The sequence below is a fragment of the Capricornis sumatraensis genome, chromosome 3 (assembly GCF_032405125.1).
Source record: "Capricornis sumatraensis isolate serow.1 chromosome 3, serow.2, whole genome shotgun sequence".
Classification (NCBI taxonomy): Eukaryota; Metazoa; Chordata; class Mammalia; order Artiodactyla; family Bovidae; genus Capricornis; species Capricornis sumatraensis.
The window spans coordinates 130,207,409-130,232,569 of record NC_091071.1 but is presented as its reverse complement, the minus strand read 5'-3'; the positions used below and the strand labels follow the sequence as shown (position 1 = coordinate 130,232,569).

General features: G+C 41.0%; 1 protein-coding gene across 1 annotated transcript in view; it reads left to right on the top strand.

The window, feature by feature from the left end:
• The window catches only part of ANKRD44 (ankyrin repeat domain 44), a 222,332-nt gene that overhangs the window by 108,000 nt on the left and 89,171 nt on the right, over positions 1 to 25,161 (top strand). Inside the window, exon 2 of the mRNA XM_068967953.1 lies at positions 18,655 to 18,738. Coding sequence (XP_068824054.1) covers positions 18,655 to 18,738 — 84 coding nt within the window. The remainder of the gene's footprint in view (positions 1 to 18,654; positions 18,739 to 25,161) is intronic.

The window sequence follows — 25,161 nt, the reverse complement described above, 5'->3', positions numbered from 1 at the left end:
TAGTTATTTCTCTGGAGAAGGGAATGGCTACCCGCTCCTGTATTCTTGTCTGGAAAATTCTGTGGACGGAAGGAACCTGATGGTCCATGGGATCACAAATGGGACACGACTGAGGGACTAATGCTTACACTTTTCACTAGTTATTTCTATAGGATGGTTTCCTTGAAGTGGACTATGGGGTCAAAAGTATACTGTTTCTAAGGTATTGATATGAAGGATCAGATTCAGTAAATATATATTTGAGGAAACATGTATTTACATGTAAGTTGAAAGTCTTTTCAAGTGCCTTTGCTAGAATTTCCATTTCTGACTTACTGCATCAGGCCGAGTGGGGTGGGACCCACTTCTCCAGGAGATTCTGATATGCAACCCAGCTATGAATCATTAGCCAAATTTCTTCTGTACCCATAATGTAGGTTTTCAAAAATAAAAGAAGCGCTGAGAACTGCACACTATTGATTGTCCCAATCCTCTGACCAGTTCCAAGCAGACAGGTCCTGCTAGTTCCCTTGCTGTGAGCAACATGGTCTATGGCAAAGTGGGCTTACCATCACCTGGACCCTTCAGTGGATTGTTTTTCCCTTGTAAAATCTGGTCTTCCCCTTCTTGTTCTTGAGGAGCTGACTGTTTTGAACCTGCCCTTGGTGGGGAGGAAACTGAGGTTTCTGTTAGCTTTGTGACTTGCCCTAGTTTTATTATACCTGCTCACTAGGGCCAGAGCAGAACCAGGCCTCTGACTTCTCAGATAATTTTTCTACCTCCCTCAGTGGCCTCATTTCAACTTTTTTGATCAGTCATGATTTAAGAAGCCAAATGTAGTCATACATGCCAAATGTACTCAGACTCTGTGAAAGAGGGACAGGCCTCAACATGTCCGGGCAGGCCATGTCCATCACAGGAGACCCGGGTTTTATTGCCTGTGGCCAAACCCAGTTCTATCCCTGGGAGGAGGAAGGGCAGTCAAAAGTCCTCATCTGGGACAATGGGACTGTGATCTTTAAAGAAATATGATCATATGGTGCATTTTAAACCACTGCAGCGTAGTGTGGTAACTGGGTAACAGTTGCTAAGAGTTTTGATGTTAGATGTGTATGGCAGGTTCCCAAATCTAGGTTTAACTTGCAAAGGCACTCCTGAGGTCTTCATATCACTTAAAGCTAATTTCAGGGAGAGTGTTGGTGAGGAAAAGGGTGTGTGGATCCAGCAAGACAGGTACCACCTCAGTTATCATTGGTCCAGCCATAGGAAGCATCAGGACACTGGCTGCCTTCCTGGCACCCAGTCTCAGACCTCAGTTGCCTTTGTGGTTGTGCTGGTACACTGGAGGTCAAGGGCTTTTTTTTTTCCTACTGTAAAGTAGAAATCAGTTCAGTTGCTCAGTCATGTCCGACTCTTTGTGAACCCATGGACTGCAGCACGCCAGGCCTCTGTGTTCATCACCAACACCCAGAGTCTACTCAAACTCATGTCCATTGAGTCGGTGATGCCATCCAACCATCTCATCCTCTGTTGTCCCCTTCTCTTCCCACCTTCAATCTTTCCCAGCATCAGGGTCTTTTCAAATGAGTCAGTTCTTCACATCAGGTGGCCAAAGTATTGGAGTTTCAGCTTCAACAAGCAAATTAGGTTTTATTTAAACTCAATAATTCCCTCTCCTTATTAAAAGCCCTTATTAAAAAAAAATAACAGCCCTTATTTTCTGCACTATGCCTGTTAAGATTATGTCTTTCAACTTGGCATTCAAGTAAACATCCTGAGAGTAAATCTTGTTTTCCTAAAGTTTAAAAAATGTGTTGAAAGCTAGTTGTAGACTGGGAAGGGTAGTGAAAAGAAAAGCATAAATTTCCCTGTGATTCCAACTTTTAAAAATTACATGCAACTTTCAAATCTCAAGGCTCTGAGATAAAAGGCACATTAATTTACTTATGCTGAATTCATTTTCAGAACTTTGTCACAGAGCCACTTATATTTAGTATCAAGGCATAATATATATCCAGCATACACACAGAACTCTCAAATCTTAGTTACCAATATGATAAAATTTAAAACATGATATTAAATGTGCTCTATATTTAAATGAACTTGGTAAGTAACGAACATAGTTTGGCAACATAGGGTCAAAGACTAACAATGTAGAGTAGTCAGTTATCAATAACAACACTTTAAACAGTTTTTGATTCTCAAATTCAGTTTTTTGGTTAAATTGCAGTCCCCGAAACTTCATTTTATTTTTCCTCCATGTTATACGTGTTCTTTCCCAGATGGACAGAAACAGTTTAAACAACTACTATTATTTACAGGGCTTAGAACAAGGTGGGATGCGTGTGTGCATGCAGGGCTGGGGAGTGGTGTGTGAAGGATAGGGAGAGAAGAGATCTGGGGAGTATTTTCAAGGTCCCACTGCCTGGAAGTAGTGCATTTGATTCCATGTGAGTGCAGTGCTCAGTGGCAGCTAAACTTGGGATTCTTTATACCTTAAGCTGAGGCTGGATGGGAGTGGAGGGGTGGGAGAGGGCGTGTTTGGAAATGCTGTGACCTAGAGAAGGGCCTGCTTTGTGTCACTCTCCTGAACATATTCGTGGCTCAAGTCTGTGCTGTGCCCTGGCTCATTTGTCACAGAAAGACAATTTCTTTTTCTCCATTAATCTAAACTGTTCTTGGGTCTTGATCAAAGTCCTGCCTCCTCCACAGACACCTCCTTGACTTCTTAGTCTTTCCTGTTTCCCCCTTTTCTGAATCAGAGAAGCTTCTTAGAATATTAGGGCTCGAGGGACTTCTGAGCTATCATTGTGCTGGAGGAAAACCCGGCATTCCGGGTGTAAAGTCTGTAGAACGTGGCTCAGTCCAGTCTTAAAACAGTTTAATTGTTTGGTGTGGGTTTGGCTTACTTCCCCAGCTCTATTTGGTACTCTCTGAGGAAGGGACTATGTCACACACTTCTTTGGCATATTTCATAAACCTGTAGCCTGTAGTTGTTGTTCAGTCACTAAGTCATGTCTGACTCTTGCAAACCCATGGATTGCACCATGGCAGGCTTCCCTGTCCTTCATTATCTTTTGGAGTTTGCTCAAACTCATGTCCATTGAGTTGGTGATGCCATCCAACCATTTCATCCTCTGTCACACTCTTCTGCCCTCAATCTTTCCCAGCATCAGTGTCTTTTTCAATGAGTTGGCTCTTCATGTGAGGTGGCCAAAATATTGGAGCTTCAGCATCAGTCCTTCCAATGAATATTCAGAATTGATTTCCTTTAGGCTTGACTGGTTTGATCTCCTTGCTGTCCTTGGAACTTTCAAGAGTCTTCTCCAGCACCACGGTTTGAAAGCATCAGTTCTTCGACAGTCTTTATGGTCCAACTCCCACATCATACATGACTACTGGAAAAACCATAGCTTTGACTATAGGGACCTTTGTTGGCAAAGTGATGTCTCTGCTTTTTAATATGCTGTCTAGGTTTGTCATGGCTTTTCTTCCAAGGAGCAAGTGTCTTTTAATTTCATAGCTACAGTCGACATCTGCAGTAATTTTGGAACCCAGGAAAATAAAATCTGCCACTGTTTCCACTTTTTCCCCATCTGTTTGCCATGAAGTCATGGGACCAGATGCCATGATCTCAGTTTTTTGAATGTTTTTAAGCCAGCTTTTTCACCCTCCTCTTTCACCCTCATCAAAATGCTCTTTAGTTACTCTTCACTTCCTGCCATTAGAGTAGTATCATCTGCATCCCTGAGATTGTTGATATTTATCCCAGCAATCTTGATTCCAGCTTATAATTCATACAGCCTGCATTTCTCGTGATGTACTCTGCATAGAAGTTAAATGAGCAGGGTGACAATATACAGCCTTGATGAACTGCTTTTCCAATTTTGAACCAATCAGTTGTTCCATGTCTGAATCTCACTGTTGCTTCTTGACCTGCATATAGGTTTCTCAGGAGACAGGTAAGGTGGTCTGGTATTCCCATCTCTAAGAATTTTCCACAGTTTGCTGTGATCCACATAGTCAAAGGCTTTAGTGTAGTCTGTGAAGCAGAAGTAGTTGTTTTTCTAGAATTCCCTTGCTTTTTCTATGATCGAACAACTGTTGGTAATTTGATCTTTGGATCCTCTGCCTTTTCTAAATCCAGCTTGTACATCTGGAAGTTCTTGGTTCATGTACTGTTGAAGCCTAGCTTGGAGGATTTTGAGCATATCCATACTAGCATGTGAAATAAGAACAATTATATGGTAGTTTGTACATTCTTTAGCACTGCCATTCTTTGATATTGGAATGAAAACTGACCTTTTTCAGTCCTGTGGCTACTGCTGAGTTTTCCAAATTTGCTGACAAACTGAGTGCAACACTTTAACAGCATCATCTTTTAGAATCTGAAATATCTCAACTCTAATTCCATCACCTCCACTAGCTTTGTTCATAGTGATGCTTTCTAAGGCCCACTTGACTTCCTATGGCATGAGAGCGATCCTACCATTGTGGTTATCCAGGTCCTTAAGACATTATTTGTATAGTTATTTTGTGTATTCTTGCCACTTTTTAATTTCTTCTGCTTCTGTTAGGTCCATGCTGTTTCTGTCCTTTATTGTGCCCATCTTTGCATGAAATGTTCCATTGGTATCTCCAGCTTTCTTGAAGAGATCTGTGGTCTTTCCCATTCCACTGTTTTCCTCTCTTTCTTTGCAAGGTTCACTTAAGAAGGCTCTCTTACCTCTCCTTGCTATTCTCTGGCACTCTGCATTCCCTTTCTCCTTTGCCTTTCACTTTTCTGCTTTTCTGAGCTATTTGTAAGGCCTCCTCAGATAACCACTTTGCCTTCTTGCATTTCTTTTTCCTGGGGCTGGGTTTGGTCCCTGCCTCCTTTACCATGTTAAGAACCACCATTCATAGTTCTCAGGCACTCTAGTGGGTCCTCGGAAAATGCTTTTGGCTCTGATAGCACTTTTCTGTGAAATGCACTGGCTAGGATAGATACTCAGAGAAGGCCATGGCACCCCACTCCAGTACTCTTGCCTGGAAAATCCCATGGATGGAGGAGCCTGGTAGGCTGCAGTCCATGGGGTTGCTAAGAGTCGGACACGACTGAGCGACTTCACTTTCACTGTTCACTTTCATGCACTGGAGAAGGAAATGGCAACCCACTCCAGTGTTCTTGCCTGGAGAATCCCAGGGCCGGGGGAGCCTGGTGTCTATGGAGTCGCACAGAGTCAGACACGATTGAAGCGACTTAGCAGCAGCAGCAGCAGCAGGATAAATACTGAGAGGCTGTTGGTTGTGGCACCAACCAGTAACAACCTGAATGCCCAGCCATGAGAATAATGGAATATATTGTGATCTGTCCCTATTGTGGAGTGCTATATAGCTATGAAAAGAAATGAGTTAATTCTATAGCTGGTGACTTGGGGGATGTCCTCATTGTATTATTGTTCTTGTAAATACAAATATACGGGAACAGTAAAATCCCACCTTTGAGATAACTCTGTTGCCTCCTATATCTGTATCTATATTTTGATATATCAGCAAGGACTTGGGGAAAGATGTGGAAGGATACACATTAGATTGTTACTGCTGTCTTTGTGTTGCTGCAACAAGAGAGGTACTAACATCAAATACCAGCAAATATAAGACAAAGAACAAATGCACAGAGATTTTTATGTGTTAGAAAGTCCCTTTCTTGTAATACTTCTATTTTTTACCCTTTGCATGATTGAAAAAAAATGAATTTTATTCTTTGACTAAATTTTAGAACTAGGAAATAAAGGCAGCCTTATACTTCAGACTTTTTCATTTTTGTTTTTTTGAGCTTATGATATAAAGATAACTTCTTTTTTCACTAAAACCTAAATTACAAATGTAGCACCAAAACCGAAAGTATGATGCTCTGGTTTCTGTGGTGGAGAGGGGAGATAAGTAGCATGTTGTTCAGATGCAGGATGCTAACAGACTCAAGAGCCCTAGGAACTTCCTGTCCCAGAGCTGAAGGGAACCGAGTAGGCAACTGGACATGCTTGCACAAGTGGAAAGGTAAAGAAAGAGAGTGCTACAGAATTTCCGCCGCTCCTCTGCAGATGACCAGGGCAACTCCGCTCCAGAGCCCTGCATTTCACCTGGGAAGTTGGTGAGAGTCTTTCAGATTGGAGACCGCCATGCTGGAGCTGGCTAGCTCTTGTTGCATTAAAGGTAGAGATCGTTTTTAGGGACTGATAGGTAAAAGAGCTGAGGGACACCAACCCCAGGCCCTATTGGCCAGCCTGTTGTTGTGGTCTGCTAACTTAACTTCTCTGGTCTTTTCTTCCAATTTATCTTACAAATCCATTTCCAGAGTGATTGTTTTAAAGCACAACTCTTAGATAATTCCCCTGCTCAAAAACATATATGACTCCCCAGCTGTAAAGAAGAGTCCAGATCTCTAGACCTGGTATTCAGAGCCTCCTTGCATAGGAGCCCAGTGCACTTCAGTCTACCTCATCTCCCAGGCTCCAGCTGTGTAAACCTGTTCCCCGTGCATGTTTAGTCTTCTGCTCATGTTCTTCTGAGGTAGGAGCACTCCCTCCCCTTTTCATCCATCTCTGCCTGTTTAAATCCTTTCCAGCCTTTATTTCAAAGGCCACATCTTTCAGGAAGCCAAATGCGACCTCTCCCCCTCCTTCATGTACTTCTCCTATGGTATCTACCTTACATTCAAGTTGTATTCTTCCCTTTCCACCTTGGTAATTTCATCAAGGAAGAAACTGGCGTATCTCAGTGTCAGGGTTTGTTACCCTTGGTGCATTTCTTAACGTTTAATCAATCTTTGTTGAATTGAATGTAATTATCTGAAATGTACCAGATTAATTTTTTTCAGATTAATTTTTTTTTAAATTTCATTCATTTCTTGTTGGTGGGGTGCTGTGCAGAGAAACAAAGGAAATATGAAGAGAGTTAGTATCGCAGCAAGGAAATATGATATGACTCTTCATTTGTGCAAAAGTTCCCATTTTATATTATCTAATGTTTTCCAGTCTCTTGGACTCTTTTCTTCCTGCTGTCTTATCATTTCCCTTTGATATCTGTCATGGAATGCCCTTGCTATGACATCGGATGGGGAAAGTGGAAAGATGCTTCCTGGAAGACTACCCTGACAGGGTCCCTATTTGATTTGCATTCCTTGTAACCTTCCTGGTTTTGTGGGCAGCAGGGGACCCTCCAGGCATCTCGGGCAGAGACTAGTGGAGGTCCAGGTCAATGCACTGCCCTAGATTTGAACAGCCAAGGCCAGGAAAGTGACTCCATTTTGCGCATCTCCATAATCTCCCATCTGGCTCTGTGTGGAGAAGTAGTGAGAGTTTCACTGCTGTCTTCCTTTCCAAGGAATTCTGTGTAATTCAAAGAAAAAGAACTACAAAAAGAAGGAGAGGTTTAAAAGGAAATTCCCGTGGACTTCGGAAAGACTTAACTGGGCAAAAGGTGACTTTTGAGAGAATTCAGGTTCTAACAAATTAGACAAACCCAATTTGGAATTTGCCTGAGCCATGAATAACTTTATGTGATTGAGTTGAATAATTTTATGTGATTGAGTTAATTCATTATATCTCATAATGTGGTCATTCTACCCTCCTCCAAATATAACAAGAAATTGCCACCTTCCTGCTGAATGCCTTTTATTTCTCCACATTGATTTTGTTTTTAAAGGATGATTGAATTGGTTTATTTAGCTTCCAATTGCCAGTAATTCTCAAGTTATAATTACTCTAGATCACAAGAGAATATTACTGTAATTTATGTTCTGTCATATTTTTTCTTTAATATTATTTTATCACCACCCTTATTATGATAAGGAATGTATATATCAGATATTAGTAAAATAGTTGTGCTTGTACAATGCATCCTAAAACTGAGAACCACTTTCTGTATCTGAACAAAGAAATTACACTGAATACACTTACTACCCTAGAAAATCATCTTCTGGCCATATATATGTTTTTCCTCCACAAAGATCCCTGAAATGGCTTTCATTTCAGTGATTAACATTTTAAATGCACTGGTTGTATTTAAAACCACATAAATTCAATATGCTATAAGATATGCTATAAGATACAAAGAATGTTAACAAAACTAAGATAGGAAATAAAACCTCTATAAAAATTTCTCAAAACAGGAAACTGTTGTAGAAGTATATTGTTGTTCTTTCTGTTTCACCAGAATTACATTGGTTTAAATATGCTGCATACGCTAACCTCTTGGATCTATTGTGCTCTTACTTAAAATAACTTTCTTTAAATGTTAACTCCTGAACGCTGTTTAATTAACTTAGCTAAAGTTGAGATTTGATCTCAAGCCATTTCAAACTAGACAGAGTGAAGAAAGATGTGGGTAATTGGCAGCAGATCCCAATACAAATATGGCATTTGGCAAAGTATGTCTGTGTTGTTTTGCTTTGCTTTTCTCTTTATGGTTGTGGCCTATTTTTGAAATGCTATGATTTAAATTCAGTGCTCAAGTGACAAGTCTGACAAAACAGAACTTATTTCCATGGAGGTTCTGTTGGGGTGGAGATGGAAGTGTTCCAGGAACTAAAGGGAGTAACCTCGATTTCACCTGGAAGCAGGAGTGTGTTGGGGGCAAGAGATTTGGGCTATATATAAAGAGGAGAGGAAAATTGCCAAGATGCGAAGCCAAATTTGCATCCAGGAATAGAGCAACATCAAAGAAGTAAAAACAGAATCTGTCGTTTCCACTGTTTCCCTGTAAGCTGTAACTGGGGAGCCCAAGATACATGGAGATGGGAAAGCTCTCTCCTGGGATGCCTGGATTGCCATGATAGTGTTCTAACTGGGTTCTCTTAACTCCTTCTCCTTGAACGCCCACCCACAATGTGGCCAGATTAACTGCAAAGACTGTGCCGTTTTCTTGCTCAAGACCTTCAGTTCCTGTTTGCTCAGAAGATTAGGTTAAAACTCCTTCTGCTGGCATTGCGCTCCCTCAACTCTGTTGCTTTTTCTAACCTCATTGTCTACAGTTCTCCAGCATGAAAGATGTACTCTCCAGTCTTCACAGTCTCATTCAAAATCTAGCTTGCACCTCCCTTCTCATTCTTTCTCAGAGTTCAGGTTTGAGATTGTTCCTATTTGTTTTCTAACTTTTGGCAAGATTGTTTCATTGTTAGTCATTGTGTTGGGTGTACTGTATATAGAAATATATACACATATATAGTCATTATATGGTGTATATACACACACATATAGAGAAATGCTACGATATTTTCCCTTAGTGAGTTGTAAAGTTGTAATATTTCTCCATAGAAAGTTCATTGAAATTGAGGCTGAATCACTGGTTCTTATATCATTGGACTTTATTTTCACCACCGGACATGAAGCCATTTAGCTCAGATTGGGACTGGAACCCTCATGGCTGGGACTCGAACCCAGCCAAAACCCTGCTAATGAGTGGGAGGATTATTCCAACTATTTTTGGGAAAGTGAAAGTGAAGTTGCTCAGTCGTGTCCGACTCTTTGCGACCCTATGGACTGTAGCCTACCATGCTCCTCTGTCCGTGGGATTTTCCAGGCAAGAGTACTGGGGTGGGTTGCCATTTCCTTCTCCAGGGGATCTTCCCGACCTAGGGATCGAACCCGGGTCTCCCGCATTGTAGGCAGATGCTTTACCATCTGAGCCTCCAGGGAAGTCTTATATATAATATATTTATTTTATATTTATTGTATTAATATGACATGTGAGAGAGAAAGTACTGAACTGAGAGAATCTGGAAAACTAAATTCTAGTCTCAACTTTGCCACTAACAGGCAAATCACTTGACCCCCCTTCACAGCTCCAAACAGGGAATTAATCTCCTTTATGACCATTAGGAAAATATAAAGGAAAGTGAAACCATGTTTGTTTATAATAACCTTAAACAGTAAAGGTTCATGTCCCATCCAGAAGACATAAATATGGGGCACAGCTGGATGAGTCAAGAGAGATGATGTATTATTCAGGTGAGTCGCTGTTATTTTGGTTTTATAGATTAGACCTCTGAGTACAGTGAGTCTGTGCAGCAGTTTTGAGGTTGCCCAGGATAACAAAGGCCAAATCAGACTCAGTGTGGTTCTTTCTCCCTTTCCTATAAATAAACACTTTTTTCCCCAGTATGAAGGGTCCCTCTGCTTTGCTGGTGGTCTTAAGTGGATTGTAATCCTAACTTGACTTATTTGCTCTGTAATTTTTAAGGAAATCTCCCTGAATCCCATGCACTTGTCTGTGAAAGTTTTTGAGCTTATTACCTCAAAAATCAACACTAATCACTATTTTTTATTGAGCATTGGCCTTGTACAGGAGATATGGCATATGTTATGTCCTTTCTTAAACGTATCTTATAAAATGGCTCAGTTCAGTTCAGTCGCTCAGTCACGTCCGACTCTTTACAACCCATGGGCTGTAGCTCACCAGACTTCCGTTGTCCATCACCAACTCCCAGAGCTTGCTCAAACTCATGTGCATCCAGTCGGTGATGCCATCCAACCATCTCATCCTTCGTCAACCTCTTGTCCTCCTGCCTTCAGTCTTTCCCAGGATCAGGGTCTTTTCCACTGTTGGTTCTTCATATCATGTGGCCAAAGGATTGGAGCTTCAACTTCAGCATCAGTCCTTCCAATGAATATTCAGGACTGATTTCCTTTAGGATGGACTGGTTGGCTCTCCTTGCAGTCCAACACCATAGTTCAAAAGCATCAGTTCTTTGGCACTCAGCTTTCTTTATGGTTCAACTCTTAACACCAATACATGACTACTGGAAAAACCATAGCTTTGACTAGATGGACCTTTGTTGACAAAGTAATGTCTCTGGTTTTTAATATGCGTCTAGGTTGGTCATAGCTTTTCTTCCAAGGAGCAAACATCTTTTAATTTCATGGCTGCAGTCACCATCTGCAGTGATTTTGGAGCCCAAGAAAATAAAGTGTGTCACTCTTTCCATTGTTTCCCCATTTATTTGCCATGAAGTGATGGGACCAGATGCCATGATCTTAGTTTTTTAAATGTTGCGTTTTAAGCCAGCTTTCTCACTGTCCTTGTTTACTTTTATCAAGAGGCTCTTTAGTTCTTCTTCACTTTCTGCCATAAGGGTGGTGTCATCTGCGTATCTGAGGTTATTATTTCTTGCAGCAATCTTGATTCCAGCTTGTATTTCATCCAGCCCAGTGTTTTTCATGATGTACTCTGCATATAAGTTAAATAAGCAGGGTGACAATATACAGCCTTGACGTACTCCTTTACCTGTTTGGAACCAGTCTGTTGTTCTCCATGTCCAGTTCTAACTGTTGCTTCTGGACCTGCATACAGATTTCTCAGGAGGCAGGTAAGGTGGTCTGGTATTCCCATCTCTTTAAGAATGTTCCACAGTTTGTTGTAATCCACACAGTTGAAGGCTTTGGTGTAGTCCACGAAGCAGAAATGGATGTTTTTCTGGAACTCTATTGCTTTTTCTATGATCCAACAGATGTTGGCAATTTGATCTCTCGTTCCTCTACCTTTTCTAAATCCAGCTTAAACATCTGGAAGTCCTCGGTTTGTGTACTATTGGAGCCTTGCTTGTGGTTTCCTCATCTATAAAACAGAGTCATCATCATCACATGACCCTGTATTATGGATGAGGAAACCATGGCTAAGATTTAGCTCAAAGTCTCTCTGATACCATACATGAGTCTCCCTCCTGTGGCAGAAGAGAGATCTCAGGTCTGTAAAAATCAACATTGCTTCCAGATTTCAAGCTTACAGTTACCGTTGTTTCATCATTTCCTTTTACCTGACCTTTTGTAAGTATCTAGTAGCAAAGTTGACATGCTTGGGTTTCATTTTTCCTCCAGCCAGCGCTCCTCTGGTGAAGGTGCTAATAAGCACTCTTAAAGAGCAGAGAGATCTCTCTTTAAGGAGGATCTCAAGAAAGGAAGGTGAGGCAAAGGAAATGAATGTTCCAGAAACTGAATAACTGGTCCTTGAATAATTATATCATAGTCAATGCCTACGTGTCATAATCATTTTGGAAAAGGATGGATAAATTAATTTTTCCATTTTCTGATTAACTGTAGTTCTTCTTTCACAAGTGTAAAGTTAATAAATCTCTACAATAGAGTATTACCGATACTTTGAGTTTTATGCTTTTTTCTGTTTTTAATAAAAAATTGGAAATATTATAGACACTTTGTGGCAAAGTTTGTAGGAGACATTTTCAGTCATGTAGTCTTGCATTAACAATGTTTATGAGGACTCAGTGTATTTTGCACAGTTCTTAAGGGAAGCAGATTTTGCTTTTACGATCATCATTGTCTTTCTGTGATGGAGTGAACCTCTCCCCAAGTAAGCAGTGATCTATATTCAAGAATCACTCAGTGGCACTCTGTCATCAGATCACACAGCAGGCAGGACCCACATGAATAGAGCTAACAAGTTCTGTCCATTAAATCTAGTGACTCGAGCAAATTTTTATTATCCTTTTGTAAAAATGCAAGCACTGCCTCACACAAAAACCAGTTGTTACCTAATGAAGTGTTTCAGCATGTTCATATAAGTTGATGGTTTCACATGGTCAGATTATTGCTATATCAGCTATTAGCTACTAATAACATGCTCCCATCCTGCTTTAATGACATACTGTACTCAGAATACTTAAGTGTGGACAGATGTTTAGGAATATCATTTTTCCCTCTTGGCTGTTGATTGATTCCCAAAACTCACTCTTGATTAGAATGCAAGATGTTTTCATTTAGACTTGGACTCTTTACTTATTCAGCCTAATCAGAAAAAGACAAACAGCACGCCAACAACTTGGAATGTAATGCTGAGCATCTTCTTGGACTTCCTACCATGGGCTATATTTTCAGATGCTCAGCGACAGCCTCTATCACTCTGCTTATCTTCCAAAGCCAACATATTAGAAAAGAATATGCAGCTCTGACAAAGCGAAATGCACTGTACAGTGGTTTTAGCTAAAATCAAATTGTTAGTTTCAATAGAAGATTTTGGAGAGTGCTAACTGATGGGGATCTGTCATTGCAAGACAGGACGGAGTGGATCTTTAAGTCAACTGTGCTTTCCTCATAGTTGAACTTTATTCCTAAGCCAGTGGCATATCTGATACCACTAGCAGCACTTTTAAAAAGTGCAGTTGAGGAAATAATTGGATTTTGTACGTGAAGAAAATAATTCTTTAACACCTGGGTTTTAAATAGCTTTATTCTTCCTAAAAACCTGGACCCTCAGGGATCAATAGGAAAGTTTAAAAAATTTTTGTTTTGGGGTGTAATGCAGGTTGTATTTACTTTTTTTTAAAGAATTCTTCCAGAAGCTTGAATCCTTTCATGTCTTGAATAAAACGGATCCTCCAGCTACCTTAATCACACAACTTGAATATTTACTCTTACCTCCCAGGTAACAAATTACCTTCTTGCTCCCCCTAGTGGAATTGTTACTCTACTTCACAGTTTGAGAATACTGTTGTCAGTACGTTATTTGATTTAGCGTCTTATATTTGGGAATTGGATATTTTCCTCATTTGTTCTCAAAGACTGAGAATAAAATAGAAAAATACTGTAGTGGGTGGTCTGGTAGGGATGTGGGTAGTGAAAGTGAAAGTGGCTTTTTGCGGATAAATGTTTAGTTCCTAATGTCAGCAGTGGCCACATTGCTCATAATGGTTGCCAAATTCAAGGGGCTTCTGCTCTGCTCTTCTGTCTTAGAGGGGTCAAATGTCATCAGGCTGGCAGACAGTCACCTCTAGAAGGCAGCTGTTCACACTTCTGGCAAGTGTGAACAGCCCTACCAGTTCACTCTTCTACCAGTAGAGTGCTGGTAGTTGGTGGTATTGAAAGACAAGCAAAGGTACCATCTGAATATTGACCCCTACTTGTGCCATTGGTTAAGCAAGCCCAGGAAGTATCCTTCTGAATCTACATGAGGGACTGTGCCAGTATCCACAGCACATGGAAATCGTTTCCAATCTACAGCTGCTAAACATGCTAAAACAATTCTGGTAACTGAAGCTGCAAATCTCTCTTTAAGAATTTAAATTTCTTTAGGGATTGATAACCAGTGGTTTCATGACATCAGAATCTTTCTCTTTTTCCTGCCACTATTTGTTTTTCACAGCTCTGACCCTTGTTAAAAATGTATTTATTCAAATTTGCACACAAAGCACTTGTATTTTGTATATGCTAGCATTGAAATGGGTGAAAATTCTAAAAAAAATTCTTGTTCATGCCAAGGCTTGGGACTCTGTTCTTTTGCATGGAAGGCCCTATCAAGGTCAAGGCAAAAGATACAGTGATTTCCAAATAAATAGTCAATAGAGTATAAGTACTTGGTATTTATGAACAAGAGTACTGTAATTAGAATATTCCCTCTTTCTTAAAATCATGTAATAGAGAGAATTTAGATGTATCTTTTCCCAAATATTTATTCTCAAGGCAAGTGTTTGCCTCAGTTCAGTTCAGTTCAGTCACTCAGTCGTGTCCAACTCTTTGCGACCCCATGAATTGCAGCACGCCAGGCCTCCCTGTCCATCACCAACTCCCGGAGTTTACTCAAACTCATGTCCATTGAGTTGGTGATGTCGTCCAGCCATCTCATCCTCTGTCATCTCCTCCTCCTCCTGCCCCCAATCCCTCCCAACATCAGGGTCTTTTCCAATGAGTCAACTCTTCACATGAGGTGGCCAAAGTATTGGAGTTTCAGCTTTAGCATCAGTCCTTCCAAAGAACACCCAGGACTGATCTCCTTTAGGATGGACTGGTTGGATCTCCTTGCAGTCCAAGGGACCCTCCAAAGTCTTCTCCAACACCACAGTTCAAAAGCATCAATTCTTCGGCCCTCAGCTTTCTTCACAGTCCAACTCTCACATCCCTACATGACCACTGGAAAAACCATAGCCTTGACTAGATGGACCTTTGTTGGCAAAGTAATGTCTCTGCTTTTTAATATGCTAGGGAAACGTAAAACAGTAGGATCCAGTTAAAATCCCAACAAAAGGGAATGTCAAAGTGTTATATGGGTGTGTTTTATTCGGAAGTGTAGAGAAAAAAAGAAATGCCTGTACTGTTTTTTGTGTTTTTTTTTTTAGAGAAGTACCACTAGCTCAAGAGTTATAGAAATTTAGTTTAAGAACTTCATGCATGCAAACACATGGCAAAGCATGTGTGTGAAGTTCTGATTTGGAATTTCATAGTGCCTGGATTCACAGTTGTGAAAACAATGATGTCACAGTGGCCACACAGCCCAGCTGGGGCAGAAATGTCCAGTTAGCAAGACTTTGGAGAACTGGCACTTTTCTATTCCACAGGGAGTGGGAGGGATTTGTGTGTCCATCAGCATGTATCTCTGTGCATACAGACGTGAATGTAGATGCAGATGAGTATATACATGGGCAAAATGTAGCCATGTATATGTGGGTTTATTCATGTATACATGTGACTGAGAGAGTTACAATTGTCAGCTTCTTCCCAATGGATACTAGGAATTCTGAGCATTGACAATACTCCCCAAAGCAGCTTTTAGCAGAGTGAGACTGGGAGGCATTGAGGAAGTATGCATACTATTTTCTGCTGGGAATTCTCTGCATTGATGATAACCTTCCAGTGGGTCTCAGGGACTGGGCCTGGAAGTGTTTGGGAAGCTCCACACGCCACTCCCTGCTGAGGGCTGTGCTGGCATCCTTGTCTGGCAGCTTTGCAGGGTGGCTCTCCTTGGGTACATTCCAGCCATAGCTTGGAACCCTTGCCTTTCTTGAGTGGTGTGAGGACTGAATATCTGCATGCATTCTTTCACTCAAGAGTGAAGAGAAGCTTTGCTTATCTAGCTGGGTTTCCTTAAAGTGACTAACCAGTGGTGCATTAAACTGGGGTGGGTTTGTTTCTCAGAATCTTAATTTCTCAACTGTTGACTGATCACTGTTGACTCAACACTAAAATCTCATCTGCCTCTGCTTGTCATCCCTCGGTTATTGGGGTTTGGTATTTGCTTTCTCTTAAGGTTCAAAAGGGCAGAAAAATATGCACAAGGATTTGGCAATAGGCACAGCAGATAGAGAATTATGAAGTAGATATGCCAGAGTCAGATATTTTTGTTGAAATTCTGACTTTATATGACTGTCTGTTTTACTTGAAATATGGTCCTTGCCATGAGGCAGGGTGTCTGGAGACGTGGCAGGTAGTCAGCAAGTGTAGGGAAGCAACTTATTATCTTGGGCAGAGTGCCAGCTCACACCAACTGGTCAAATGTGCGTTCTTTTCAAGACTTCTTTCCTGCTACTTAATTGTTGGTAATTTGAGGAACTATCTTTGAATCAGATACCTTGGCAAGAAGATAGGATTAAGAGAATATTTGGGATCAAAAAGAGATATACATCTGTCTGCTTGCTGGAAACTTTGATGGCTGAGGGAAAACTGTGGACAAATTCCTGACAGGTGGTAATACTTATCTGCAATTTAATATATTTTTTTTGCCACGCACTGCATCATGAGATATCTTAGTTTCCCGAACAGGGATCGAACCTGTGTCTCCTGTATTGGGAGCACAGAGTCTTAACCTTTGGGCCACCAGGGAAGTCCCTAACATTTTTTAAAATATAATGTTTCCTTAAATCTTACCATGTTCTACTGACAATACTTATATTGGTCCCCTCAAATAACAAGGAACATCATTAAAATGTGTAAGAAAGGCAACAGGAAGTTAAAAAATAGAAAAGAAAGTTTGTAGGGAAAGTCAGGACTTGGAATTTCATATAGATTACATAGAGTTTGAGGCAGATAATGCTAACCGTGTCACTTTAGGTCAGTGCTCACAGTTCCCAATAACTAAGTGTATGAAGAAGAAGTCTGGGTTCTCTGACCCCAGGCCAGAATCTCCAGGGAAAGGGTCTGGGAATATTGTTTTAGTAAGCATCTTAGGTGATATTTATGATCAGACAAGTTTGGGAAACTGCCACCATCCAATTGCCTGCTAGGACTAAAGTATTTCCAAAACTTATAAGTAAATATATGTGCGTTGTGTGTGCATGTGTGTTATTACCAAGGTTTTAAACTTTGGGAAAAAAAAAATTGTCAAATACTCCATATTGACGTCATAAACATTTCTTAGTGAAAACATCTGTTATTTGGATAGGGTTGTATGGCTTCCCATGTGGTGCTAGTGGTAAAGAACCCACCTGCCAATGCAGGAGACATAAGAGACCTGGATTCCTTCCCTGCATCAGGAAGGAGCCCCTGGAGGAGGGTATGGCTACCCACTCCAGTATTCTTCCTGGAGAATCCCATGGACAGAGGAGCCTGGTGGGCTACAGTCCATGGAGTCCCAAAGAGTCAGACACGACTGAAGTGAATTAGCACGCAGCATGTGGAGTTATAGAAGGTTTTCCTATATATTATCTCAGTTGTTCCTAAAACCAACCCTTTGATGGGTTGGACAACAAAGATCCTGTTTGGCCCCAGATTACACACAGGAAATGGGCTCAACATGTAACTGGCAAGCGGCAGAACTGGCTTTGAACCAGATCCTTCACCAGGTGGGGAGCCCAACACCAACCCCAGAGCCCCCCCCTTTTGCTCTTTTCTCCCACATCCTGGTCACCAGGTTGATGGCAGCATTTCTAACATATCAGGTTCTTTGCATATCCACACCTTTCCACACTCTGATTCCCTGGCCATCATATCCTTCCTCCTCTTTGCAAACTCAAAGGCATTCATGAAGGTGCATTCCATGAAGCTTTTCTGGACACTCTTCTCACCCTACCACCCAAGCAGAGCCAGTTTTTCTTTCAGCTGGCTTTCCATCAAGTTTATAAATCCTTCTACCACATGTTGGGCTTGTTTAATCTGGGTGAGTTCAATGATACATGTTCAGTAAGGCCTCTTTCTTCCTCCCCACCCCACTGTTATACCACTTACTTTGAATAGATGGGAAAGTGAAGTGAAGTGAAGTCACTCAGTCGTGTCCGACTCTTTGTGATCCCATGGACTGTAGTCCACCAGGCTCCTCTGTCCATGGGATTTTCTGGGCAGGAATACTGGAGTGGGTTGCCATTTCCTTCTCCAGGAGATCTTCCTGACTCAGGGATTGAACCCGGGTCTCCTGCATTGTAGACAGACACTTTAAGTAATCACCTCTAAAACACTCAGTGCTCATTGGCTAAGCTATGGGAAGTGTTAGGGGAATGGTTTAAAGGCTTTTCCAAACTTTGACAAAAAAGTAAGCATTCAGGAGGCCAGAAACATGGCCACTGACATCCTCTAGGAACAGAATCGTTTAAAAGGTCCAGAGAGCATTGTCTAATGAGAAGCTGGGGAATGGCAGGGGACCCTATGCACAAAAACACAGATTTGGTAGTTTGCTTGATAGGTAATTTAAGGACCATCCAAGGACATTTTCAACTAGTGGTGATTTTCGTGTTACACTCATAGCCCCAGATTAGATGTGACTGTCTGTCATGGCTTTCAAATCATATTATAGTTATTTCTTGATGCAAATAACTCCCCTGCTGGACTTCGAGCAAGGGTGGACCCAAGCCATGTTCATCTTTGTCTGCCAATTGATAATTGTTGAATAAACTTTTGGGGAATAGATCTTCTAGCCATCTGCATCTGAGTGCAGTCCAGTTATTTAATTACAGTTCTAATTCCAGTTCTCCTGTGTTTACAGCCACCACTGGTCCAAGCAATCTTCAGCGGTGATCCAGAGGAGATACGGATGCTCATCCACAAAACAGAAGATGTGAATGCTCTGGTAGGAGATGCTCTGGCTTTGCTTCCCCAGACCCTCTTCACCTTTTCTGTGCCATGGACCTTTTTGGTGTCTGGTGAAAGCCCTGGCCCACTTCTCAGAATTCTGTTTTGAAATGCTCTAAATAAAATATATAGGATTCAAATGGAAATCAATTATTTTGAAATATAGTTATTGAATCAAAATTTTCATATAATAGTATATGTGTTTATCAGCACATTTAAATGGCCAGATACAGCAGGAGATCTAATAATGGCCATAATTTAAAAATAATGATGAGCCTGATCAATATTTTGTGTTATCTGCCACCACTGTAACGTGGCATGAATGTGCCTATGATTTCTGCCAACACTAAGGTTTGCTGCCTGCATTCATAATGTGAAGAAATGTGAAGTTTCAGTTAGAAGTTAGTGAAAATAGAGATAGAAACTTTGTTCTAGAGAACCCATGCCTTACAAACAGGAGCTGACAAACTATGGTTTGTCACCTGTTTTTGTACAAGCTACTGGCTAGGAATGGTTTAATTTTTTAAATAGCTGAAAAAAGAATGAAAAAAAAGGAATATTTTGTGACTTAGGAAAATTGTATGAAATTGAAATTTTGATATCTACAAATTAAGTTTGTCTGGAACACGGGAAGGACAGCTTTCCTACTGCAGGAGCAGAGTTGAGTAGCTGTGACAGAGACAGTATGTGGCCTGCCCCAGATATTTATTCTCTGGCCCTTTGGAGGGAAAATTTGTTGCCCTCTGCACTAGAGGGTCCATGAACCCGGAATGAGTGGATGAACTTGGCATCCTGTGTGTACCCTGAAGTCGTACGTAATGTGTGCATGCACTTCTGGACATTTTGTTTAATGAAAGGGTCAAGGCATTTCATCAAACTCTTAAAAGGGTTCATGATCCCCTAAAGATTAAGAACCACTGAATCTGGAAGTTCTTGACATAAACCTGCGCTGAGGAAAAGTGAAAAGAGTTAGTCAATAATTTATCCTTTTAATAGTTTCCTAGACTTAGATTGAACAAGCAATTATGTATAGTACATGCTACTAATTCTCTTAATATAATGCAATTACCTACATGCTCCAGTCTGTCAGGGAGAGGAGTTCTCTTTGAAGTCCCAAGTGTTGAGGAGAAACAACAGACTCAGACACATCTACGGTACAAGAAGAACTTTGCCACTGGGAAATGCATTCTGTCTGAGGTTGCATCTCTGTCCGCTCCGCCACATGTTTTATTCAGAAGGCGAGTCATCACTGCCACCCATTGTTCGGTGGCAATGTAGGTTGCTGTGGCTTTTTGAAAAAGCTCTTGGCAGTTTCTCCCCAGCTGGCACTGACAACAGCAGAGCAATGTGGTGTGACATTTTAGCCAGGTAAGCACAGATGAGGTCAGGGCCAGACTACTTGAGAAGGCAACTGGACATTTGTCTAGGGCCCATGGGGCCCTATACTTCTGAGAGGAGGCGAGGCAAGCAAGCTGATCATCTGTGTTCTGACACCACCAGAATTCATCCAGCCTGTTCTGTGTTGTGGGCCACACCCAGGCCAGCCCAAGGCAAGGTTACTATCTTCCCTGATAATCATCAACAAGCGGGACTTTTGTCAGTCCTGTGTGCCAAGAAAGAGTGTACTGTCCTCTGAAAGCCTTTAATTTTTCCTTAGGAAAGTGACAAACAGCTGCTAGCTGGCAAAGATTAGGGGAGGTTAACTGCTATAACACACAGATGGCTCAAACATAAGAGATGTTTAGTTCTCTTATGAGCAGATTAGAGTGGTGGCTCTTTTCTACATAGAGTCCCAGGTATCAGCATGTAGCTTCTAAGGTCATTCAAGGGGTGTGTCAACAGTCCAACAAGAAGGGAAAAAAAGAATGTGGAGGCAAAGCCTGGGAAGATTTTATGGGACAGCTTGGCTGTGGCATAATCACTTCTACTCACATCCCACTGCCCAGAACTCATCCCGTGCCACAGCTAACTACAGAAGAGGTTGGGAAGTTAGTGTAACTATGTCCCCAAAGTGTCAGAGAACAGTGACTTTGGTGAACAAGTTGCTGTCTTGGCTATACCAATTTCTGGTTTTAGGTAATTCAAGTGATACCCCTTAGTCGTCTGTGTAGTGTGTTGTTAATTTAACAGTTAATTACTGAGTCTGGATCCTGTGTAAGGTGCTGGGGATACAGCAGTTGAAAAGATAGCTCTTTCCCTCGTGAGCTTACAGTGTGGCAGAGAAGGCAACAAGTGAGAAATCATACCATATCGTATTTCTGAAATGGAAAATCTGGGACACTGTTTAGGGGCCTGTGTGAATCATGAGGGACTAAGGAAGTGAGGTATACACTGAGGCTGCTGTGGGAAGTGCTTTGTAGTTGCTGTTGGATGTGTGGCAGCTGTTGGATGTGACAGCAGAGAAGGGCGGGATAAAGAGAGAGGAAGGAATGAATGAGTGAGTGGCTAAATGAGTGAAGAGCAAGCCTAAGAGGAGCCTGAGTTCTTAGGTTGCTCGTGTGGCTCCTCTGGGTCCACAGACCCTTTCCTCCACTCGTACCTCTTACAGCCTCCCTCTTCACATCCCCTTTCCCTTCCTCAGGTGAGTATAAGGATCATTTGCTCCTCTACTCTGTTATCAAGTATGTTGCTGACACTGAGCTGTCCTCTTCAGTGGTTTTCCTTGGTCGGCATTCCTTCGGGATCAGTCACAGTGACTGCTGGCAGTGGATTAGACAGTTTAGGGGAAGTGATCGTTAACAAAGGGCATAGGGAGATGGAAGATAAATCTGGATTAGAAATCTAAGCCCAAAGATTGATTTTAGGATAGAAGAGTGGCTGCTCCCAGACATTTCAGTGTCAAGGAGGGGAGGTAAATCAGGGAAGCACCTCTTGCTAGCGAGAAGACAGTTTTTGTCTTCCCTTCTCATCCTTTGCTTTTCTCTCTTTATCCCTATTTAGTCACTTGATTGTTCTTTTCTGCTCTAGGCTCTGACTTTTTGGCTTTCTTTTTTCTTCTTCGTCTTTCTGTACCTTTTGATGAGTTTCCTGTTCTTTGGTATAAATACGCTTTGATTAACTGATCCTGATAGAAGAAGAGTCTCATTCAGCTTTGCCTCTTTGTGTTTTTCCAGACTTTATTTCCCAGTACCAATATGCATCAACCAAATGGAATTACTCAACTTACTGGTATTTATTCTTTTCTCACTTCTCCACTGTTTTGATCCCACCTGTCCTTTCAGGCCTACTATCGATCCTTCCTCTGTTAAGTTGGCCTAATTTTCAACTTCCTTTCTGCTGCCTTGTCTTCCACCTCCAAAATCCCTTAGCCTCTTTGTACCTCACTGATCACTTTACTTGAGTTATTTATGTCTGTGTTTTACTTTTGAGAAACTGTGTGTTTGATGACATGACTGCTATGTCACTCGTTCTCATTTGCTCAGTGGCCCAGTCCAGTCCTTGCAACACATGTTGAGTGAATGACTAAACCTGCTTTATTACTTATGTTGAGCCAATTTGTGGTTGCCTATTTTAATTTTCAAAAACTTACTATTTTTTACTTTTGGCTCTGCTGGGTCTTCATTGCTGCAGGGCTACTCACTGATTTCGGTGTGCAAGTTTCTCATTGCAGCAGCTTCTCTTGTTGCATAGCATGGGCTCTAGGGCACAGGCTCAATAGTTGTGGCTCACAGGCTTAGTTGTTTCATGGCATGTGGTATCTTCTTGAATCATGGGTCAAACCCATGTCTCTTGCATTGGAAGGCTAATTCTTTACCACTGAGCCACCAGGGAAGCCTGTCTATTTTTCAACAAGGACAGTGGTGGCCAGATAGTTCTGGGCAGGTAGCCAGATTGTTCTGGCTTAGTTAGTTGCCCTCCGTTCTCAGTTTTAAGATTAAAAATTCTCTTCCTAAGATTGAAAATTCATAGATGGATTTGAGGAGCCATGGAACAATCAGGAAGGGTCATCTGAATCTCTTTGTGGTTTCCCTGGTTGCTGGCATGCCAGAGCCTGGAAATGTGGGAAGATAGTTATATGTTCTGAGAGATCCATTAAAGTTGACCCATATGTGGCTGATAATAGAAAGATTTAGAAGCTTCTCTCCAACTAGTTAAATTAAGGTAGAGCATCTGAAGTCTAAATGAATGTAGAGATTCTGAAAACCAAAATTTGAACTCAATAAAGGCATTTTTGGGATTATGCTATGACAACATGACATCAGCAGACCATTTACTGCATACCACACTGAAATAATGACAGAGACAAACTGGGGCTTGTCAATGGCAAATGGTAAAGACAGGGAGGGAACCATGCCCAGTGAGGAATGGTGATGTTTTAGACTTGGGAAAGATGAGAGAAATATCTGAAATAGTCCAAGCACTGTCAAATTAAACTGGAGCTCTTCTTACATGTCACATCATTGTAAGCTGCAAAAAAATAAGATTTCAGGCCAAAATAAAAAAAAGAACTTCATAGAGCTGTCTAAAGATGTAATGAGTTGACTTAACAAATAATAAACTCTTTGAAAGACCATTAGACTAGAGGTTCTAGAGGTGACCAGTAGTAGTAACATACATGGCCCCACTTTCCTGTTTTGTGTCCTTGGCCAGTATTGTTAATGGTTCATGACCTTTTTTCCCCTCTCAGTCTTAAAGACTCACATTTCTTCTCGGGACAGCACTGTTAAATTTAAATTGGCCTGTAAATTAAAATCTTCTTTCCATGCCTGGACTTGGCGATGTTTACAGCCTCTTAAAACTGTGAAAGACTACAATTCTAAGATTTGTAAGTCCCACATGATAGCAAATCCCTGGAGTTTATTTCTTTTTAAAACTAGCAGTAACAGATATGAATATACACACATACAAAATCTTTGTCATACTAAATAAAATTTGCAATAGTTCCTTAGTATCAACTAATTGCCAGTACGTATTCAATTTTATTTTGTTATGATAGTTTTTAAAATGCCCTTTTATGGTTGGGTTGTCCTGGGGTTGATTATTTTAATGCATCTATTTTATACAAAAAATAAATGATTTTGCCAAGCAATTAATGTTTATCATTTGCCATAATAGGGGATCTGGCCTAGGTGTTGGGTTGGCCAAAAAGTTCATTTAGGTTTTTCTGTAAGATCTTACAAAACCCTGAACAAACGTTTTGGCCAACCCAGTATATTGGTGCATTTTGCTTACTGTCTTCACTTCCAGGGTAGTAAGGGATGATGAGTGCATCTACTAGAATAAATCTTGAGATGAAAGCTAACATTATGTTGGCAAAGTACTTATAGTGAAAAAAGGGGAGGAAGCATTAAAGCTGTGAATCTTGACTATGGGCATTAATTCAGGGGATGGTGACCTGCCAATCTCAAGATCCAAGTGATGAAAAGAAACTATCAATATTATATGATGAGAGGACTTTTTTCAATAAATGAGACAAATTGTCAATAATAAAATTATAATTTCTTCTCATGTGTGTTACCATACCTACAAAAAATACCATACATAGTTACAAAAACATTTTCCTTATGATTAGAACTTTCAAGATAGACTTTCTTAGCAACTTTCAAATGTGCAGTACAGTATTTTTAACTAAGGTTACTATGCTGTACATTACATCCCCATGACCTATTTACTTTATAACTGGACATTTGCACTGTTTCTTTTAAAAATAGAATAGTATTTTGAATCCATCCAGAAGGATGTAATCTGACTCTACCTAAAGAATTTTGAGTGATAAATTTAACAGCCTTTTTAAACTTCTCTCAGCTTCTATCATGTCATGAGAACATAGCAAATACAAACTATATAGCACAGGGTTTAAGCTTCTAGACTTTTGTGTATTTTCCTTCACCTACAGATATCTTGATTTTTTTCTCTTTTTTAAATAAGGAATTTTATATGGGGATAAAGACATGAGTTGTTTTGTTAGCTTTAGAGACCCTCTAAATTAGACCTAAATCAGGAACTGCTGGGAGTAAGGAGGCTACAGGCAAGGGTCAGGGGACAGCCCCCAGAGCACAGTCCCATAAATACAGAGGCGTACTGTCACTGGGAGTGATGACCCGCTCAGCTCTCGCTGAATGTTTCTGCACAAGAATACAGGCTCGGTGTGGCCCAGACTTAAGTTTTTAAGAGAAAGTACAGGAAATCTCTAAATTGTTCAATGCTTATTCCAAAAAAATGATCCAACATCTTTCAGGCCAAAGAAAACACATCTGTGGGCCAAATCCAGCTTGCAGGCCACCGTTTTGTTAACTGTGGATCAGCAAATATTTGGAAGTTAAGGTTTCTCTGGCCACCTGATCTGGAAATCCAAAGCATAGTCCTGAAGCAGATGACCCAGGGTTCTGGGGAGAGCAGTGACCCATGTTCTGCAAGTGTGAACAGCACTTCTGGCTCCCTCGCCGGTGGGTAGACTGCAGGCCCCTTCACAGCTCTGGGA